The 6,373-nt window shown below is 41.7% G+C and overlaps 1 protein-coding gene across 2 annotated transcripts; it reads right to left on the bottom strand.

Annotated features, from left to right (window-relative positions):
* Positions 1-1,331: 1,331 nt before the first annotated feature.
* HOXA13 (homeobox A13) lies at positions 1,332-5,010 on the bottom strand. 2 transcript variants are annotated; one of them, XR_014176806.1, is made up of 3 exons: positions 4,220-5,010; positions 2,235-2,765; positions 1,332-1,581 (listed from the first exon to the last, which is right to left on the bottom strand). XR_014176806.1 is itself a non-coding variant. In XM_081971142.1 (2 exons), the coding sequence occupies exons 1-2, from the start codon at positions 4,947-4,949 to the stop codon at positions 2,521-2,523; spliced, it is 975 nt and encodes a 324-aa protein (XP_081827268.1). In that variant the 5' UTR covers positions 4,950-5,010; the 3' UTR covers positions 1,332-2,520. The 2 variants fall into 2 exon arrangements, 1 of the variants encoding a protein (XP_081827268.1); XM_081971142.1 differs by having other exon boundaries at positions 1,332-2,765.
* Positions 5,011-6,373: the final 1,363 nt, after the last annotated feature.

Raw genomic sequence — 6,373 nt, 5'->3', positions numbered from 1 at the left:
GGGCAGGGGAATATTACCTGGATTATTTCCATTTTGGTAACGTCATAGGTAATCTTAAAAAAAGATGAAAGGAAATAGACTACTGAATTGCTAGGTATTTTGTCAACACAATAATAAAGTATTTGAATTTTATATTTCCAAAAGAAACTTGCCAGATTCATGTAGTTATCTCTATATTTTCATGCCCTTTCCTGAAACTGGATTAGCAGTTTCAAGTTTCCACCAAATTTGCTTCTCTCGCTAACAAGAGAGAACCTTGTTTATTTACCAATTAGGAAAAAGTAAGAGACAGAAAGTGCTAACCAAAGAAACATTCTAGTGTTTTTCTTGTGTCATAAGCTATTATAAACAAGTGTCTCTTATGAAATGTACATATTTAATAAAGTTCCTACAATCCCCTCCCTCTCAAATTACCTCACTTAGCATACTGTACAGCTTTAATGCTGCTTTGAAGATGGATGAGATTAATGCTTTTGTGACACCTTAGATGTGAATGAAATTATGGAAGCACCTTAGGGATACAATACATATGCATATAAATAGACAGCTGTCTTGGTATAGCTGCAAGCTCATCTAAGTAAATAACTACTTGACGTAGCTTGTGATATTTTGCTGTTAGCATACACTTTCCTATTTCTGTTCCTTTGTTGTCCCCAGAGTACAGCAGAGATATTTTCAGGGATTCCCATTCCTGTCTCTGGCCTTCCAATTCTAGGGTAACAGAGAGGGTAAGCTATCATCCTAATCAACTCAACCGATGACAGCCTTACAAAAAGAAACCTGCCAGATGGTCTCCCTTGCCAGATAATTTGTTAGGACTCCTATATATAACTTGTAATGCCAGACTTGAAGTAGGGACACGAGGTGGCGCCCTTGATCTACTAATCCAGAAGAAGACTAGTCATGAGCTGTCAGAAGTCAAGGTCACAAATTGTCTGTCTGCCCCCCCCCCGAAATCAAGGTCAAGGTTTGAAGTATCTCTACTCATTTCATTTCACTAGCACCAAAATCTATCCACAACCACTCCAATATTTAACCTGTTGGGTTAACACACTTTGAATATGAGCAGTTCTTAAATTTTCAGACTTAACTATTTTTCATTATGGAAGAGGTAGGTATCCAGCTCATGCTTTTATATTTCTTCCCCCACCTCGACCACCGTTTCAAAGACAGTTTAATCTTCCTGTGTTTGCACTCTGGTGAGGCAATGTACTTAAAAAAGAAGTATTAGATTTAAGAAGTAACGTCTACCAGAAATCCCAGTCTTCACAACATTTATATAGCAGTGGAAGAAATAAATAAGGATTTAATCAGTCTTTTATTATAGTGACTATTTTATTAACAGGCATAATGCTAGTATCTATCTATAGATTTTAGATTTTAATTTTTGGTAAAAATATAAAAAAATAGGGGTGCAGAAATACATTTTCACAGTGAATTTTTTTTAATTATTATTATTTACAGGATAGTACAGTATCATCTAGTGAGCAGGAAAAGCATAGAATGTGCTGGTTGAAATAATTGATTTATTGCAGGAGAGATTTTGTAAAATGAATTCATATTTCTAATGCAGCCTCATAACTGTAAAACAAAGATAGAAAACTATTTACTTATAGATCAAAATATAGACATAGAAATCAGAACATTTATGGGAAACGTATCATAATTTTCATTGGGCTTCTTGCAGATTTTTGTCTTTAGAAAACAACTTTTTCATATAAGGCTGTGCTGCCAGTTTTTATCTGTGTCACATATTTTAAAAGAACAATGTATAGTATTTGATATTTAATTAATGCAACTAATTATCACTTGATAGTTAGTGTCACAGAGCTTGAAATATATAAGTCCCTTTACAAAACTAGAGAAGATCCTGTTTCTTCACTGAATTTATGCATGAAGAAATGAGCTACTGAAAAATATGCTAACAGCTTTTCAAAAAAAAAGTTCTAGCAGTTTATCCTGCTTTTAATCCAAGATTAATCCTACATAAAATTTGTTTCACTGCTGTCTGCCAAAATCTTTACTCAGTACCTTCCTTTAAAAGAAAATAAAACACGGAATATATTGCTTAAATGTACAGTAATTGTACATTCTTTCCTGCACCAAATTTACTATTTGACGTGTTTTAGGATAGTATATAAGCAATGGCATACTTGTGTGTGCATACTTTTTAAAAACAAATCTTCCCGATTATAATCCAAAAACATCCTAAAATAGTCACAAATAATACTTACACTGTTTTCAACAATATGTTATCTTTTAAAAATTGAGCTGCAATATCCCTGGTCTGGCTGGACTTCCCTGAAGTAGGGATCTTTTGGATTTTCAGGAGAACGTCTTAAAAGGTGTCTAATAACCATACTTGCTCAAAAGCTCTCTATCCAAAGACCGAGAGGGTTGTTTTTTTAAAAAAAAAAGTTCATTATTTTGCATTTTTCATTAATATTTTAAACTGGGCCAGGGAGGAGAAAATTGAATTTTGAGCACCCTCTCAAAGCAGCTATATTTCCATTAAATCCATTAACTGCTTGTCTTCAATTTGTTGATGACTTTTTTTTCTTTCACCCTTCTATTTTGGAACCAAATTGTGACCTGCCTCTCTGAGAGATTTGTAGCAGCCGATATCCTTCTTCTCTTGTCCTTGGTAATGAATTTATTTGTAGCATATTCCCTCTCCAGTTCTTTTAACTGAACTTTTGTATAAGGCACTCTTTTCTTCCTTCCACGCCTGTAGGAGTTGGCATCGGAAGGATGTGAAACCACATCTAGAACAGAAAACCAAAAACAGGAAGGCAGGTGCTATTATTATTCACAATTCTTAAACACATTACAAATATCAGTTCTATGGATCAACAGATCATCCTTTTGCAAGTTGACTGGGTTAAATAAAGCTCAATCAACATTTGCACAAGTTCTCCAGCTAAGGAATTTCTTCTCTAGAACTAGTAATATTGCTGGTAAATTTCTTGGCTTGTAACATAAAACAGGTTCTAGTAAAATTATAGGCAGCTGTCATAACCTACAAGGTAGCAACCGAGACCTTGTGAATCAAAAAGTATTTTTCAGCTAACTTTATGTGCTCAACAGTCTCTTTGCTCCTTGCCTATTCTCTCCTAGGCATATACCAAAAAACAACAAGAACAAGAACAACCCACCAATACAATATCCTTGCATCTGTTCTTACAACAAAGACAACTGACATCTAACTTCAGTACAGCTGCAAAATGCAATGGGATTTGGGGAAGTGCTGACCCACATAATCTAACAGTGGAGCCACCAGAAGGGATAGCTTACATTTTGTTGTTGGAATAAAAGGGAGAGGCTGCAATGTCGTTTTAAAGGGGTGGTCAGGAGAGCGAAAGTGGAGACCAGCATTCTGATGACAGCACAACTCAAAGAGTCACTGTCTATCAGCTATATAAATTGCTTAAATAATATACATAAATCTAATTGCCCAGATCACTAAGGAGAAGGTGGAAAGCTGGGAAGGAAAAATAAAGCACACTATTAGACGAAAGTAATGGAAACTCTAACCTAAGATGGCTGATAGAGCACTCAAGTGCAGAAGGCAGAAACTACAATTATGTGAAATAATCAAAATAATCATATTATTTCTGAGAGTGGTTATTTAATAAGAAATAGGGAGTTTATCTAAGAGGACTGCTGCTGCTGTGCTGATTAATTATTATGATTAACCTGACAGACATGGGCCCAAAACATTAAACAAAATTGCCCTACTTGTTGGAAATTGGGTGAAAATGGGAGCAAGAGTCTGCTTGCTATGAAAGGACAGTAATTGCAAGACCAAGATGCCTAATTTTCCATTGAACCCTCTGGGTTCAGACCTCTTGGCATCCATGCCTGAGAGAAGAAAACCTTGCCTGGGAAAAAGCCGGAGCACCGGGTGGGGGAATGGGAACGTGAGATGTTCCCCCAGACACACAACTCAGGGCCCAGACAACTTGAGGAAGGCCCCAGACCCACAAGGCTCGCCAAGGGCGTCGAAGCGTCAACCTTCCCCCGGCCTTGTCTGGAAGGGGCAGAAAGCGTAGAAGGGGAGAAGAAGGGGCTCGGAATGAAGGGGACGGCAGGCAATTCGGGGACGGGGAGCGAGGAGACACCGAAGCAGCGGCCGCCCTTTTGACATTTGGGCTGCAGAACTACTTCGGGTGCTGCACGCGTACTCCGCGGTAAGGGAAGGGCCGCGCAGGTGCTTTACCCGGCAGAGCGGATTTCCACAGGTGGGGCGGCTGGTTCTGCTCCTTGGGGCAATAGACCTGCCCGTTCCAGCCGTTAGAGATGGCCCAGGGCTGGTAGCCTTCCACGGGCAGCATGGAATCGTGCCTAGGCTCGCCCCGGCCGCCGATCGCGGGCACCACCGGCATATCCAGGTAGCCCGCCGGCATGGGTTGGTAAGGTCCGGCGGCGTAGCCCTGGTAAAAGGCGAACTCCTTGGCGCGCGAAGGGAAGTCTTCGCTGGAGGCCGCCACCGACGTCTCCATGTACTTGTCGGCGAAGGAGGAGGCAGCGGGCTGGGCGCAGGACTTGAGCGAGGCGTTGTGGTGGTGGTGGTGGTTGACGCTGCAAGGGAAATAGCCGCCGCTGAAGTAGCCGTAGGGCAGGGCGGCGGGGCCCGAGGAGCCCTGTACGGCGCCCGAGCAAGGGCTGCACTGCTTGACAGCTGCCCCGCTCTCTGCCATCCCAGCGGCGCTGGGTGCTTCACTCGACGGATATGCGGCGGCGGCGCTGCCCGCACCGGCCAGCGAGGCTGGGTGAGCCATCAGATTCCTGCACTGGTTGGCTGCCACGAAGTTGGTGCCTGCAGCTGCGGCCGCGGCCGCCGCGTGGAATCCCGCTTCCATGTTCTTGTTGATCTCCTCCAGGCTGTTGTCGTAGAGAAACATGACCGGCTCGATCCAGCGGGGATGGAGGAGCACGGAGGCTGTCATAGCCCGATCCGCATTGAGACCAGTGGCTCTTTTTTAAAAGCCCCAAAGACTGAAAAAAGAGATATTCAATCTCTCAGACTTGACCAGGGCTGACGCGCCAGTATCGTGCCAGGCCGGCTCCCATTGGCTAGGCATTCCCCACGTGATATGCAAAGCAGATGATAAACATCGGAGGAATAAAGTGCAGATAATTCAATAATGTCCTAATCGCACTAGGGCTGGAATTCCTGCACGCGGACGGCACTGGCGCGCGGCTGCCCCTTCCACTCAAGACTCTGTGGGTCAAGAGAGGCACGAACGGGGGTGCTTAAGAACAGGTATTTCTCCTCCCCAAAAGTATGCCTGTCCCTCCCCCCCACCCTTTCCCCTCTCTTCAGCACATTGCCTATGGGGCTTTTTTTTTTCCAGCAGGAGATTCACGATCCTGATGTCAAACTTTCGCAAACTTGTTCTCTTCCTTAATAGTAGATTATGGGGATGTTTTGTTTAGATCCTCCATTCCGCCCACCGCGATTCACTCCACATATTGATATATTCTTACCTACCGGAATTGCAAAAGCATCTAGCTTTGCTCTGGTTATAGTTACAGTTACAACCAGAACCATATTTTAAAAAGAAAGAAATAACTACTTTTTCAGACCACAGGAACATGCCAATGCTTTGGCAAATGCTTAATGCCACACATTTTCTTCTACGGTCCTGATTTACGTTCCAAAAATTGTAGAGATTTATGGAGAACGTTACCATTCTCTTTTACATCGATATTTTACCCTTCCCCAGAGAAAATCATTAGACCTGCAGTTTGTAGATTGGTTTTCTCTGAGTACAGAAGATAAGGGGTTAAGAGAGAGACCTCAGAAGTACTTCGTCTCTACAACAGTAAAATATACAGCCTGTAATTTTTGCTTGAATCATCTCCTACTATAAAAAGAAAAAGAGAAAAAACCCAACAACTGGGGAAATTTATTGTCCATGAGTGTCCACAGAGGCTTCCTAATAGTAGCAGAAGTAATATTGCTGCTACTACTATCACCACTAATGTTATTCTAAACATATTCAATAAAAATCAATATAAACCAAGAAAATGCTGCTGAGGCTGCAACCTCAATACTGTTCTTCTATTAAAAGTCTGTGAAGGTGTGCATGTATTTGAAGAAATTATACCGGGAAATGTGTACTGTAAGCAGAGCTATTGAGAATACCATTCCTTATCAACAAGTAAATTAAAGGCGGTGACATCACTGAATGAGGGCTGTTGAAAATTTGCCCATCACTAGATTTTTAAAGAAGGGAAAAGATTTGCATATTGTTTTACATACCCTGATGGTGGTTTGTTATTGGGGGGCCTACTTTAATGTTTGATGCACTTTTGCTCATACTAAGGAATGGCTATGCTAACTGTGGGTAGCCACCACACTTATTTT

Source organism: Natrix helvetica (assembly GCF_964273705.1).
Source record: "Natrix helvetica genome assembly, chromosome: Z".
Taxonomy (NCBI): Eukaryota; Metazoa; Chordata; class Lepidosauria; order Squamata; family Natricidae; genus Natrix; species Natrix helvetica.
Note: the sequence above shows the minus strand (reverse complement) of the source record. Positions and strands in the feature narration are given on the sequence as shown.

Bases quoted from the DNA above. Each gene is read 5' to 3' on its own strand.
- HOXA13 (XM_081971142.1), bottom strand. From the start codon at position 4,949: ATGACAGCCTCCGTGCTCCTCCATCCCCGCTGGATCGAGCCGGTCATG. The intron at 2,766-4,219 runs GTAAAGCACCTG...TTTCTGTTCTAG, and splicing joins GTGGAAATCCGCTCTGCCGG to ATGTGGTTTCACATCCTTCC.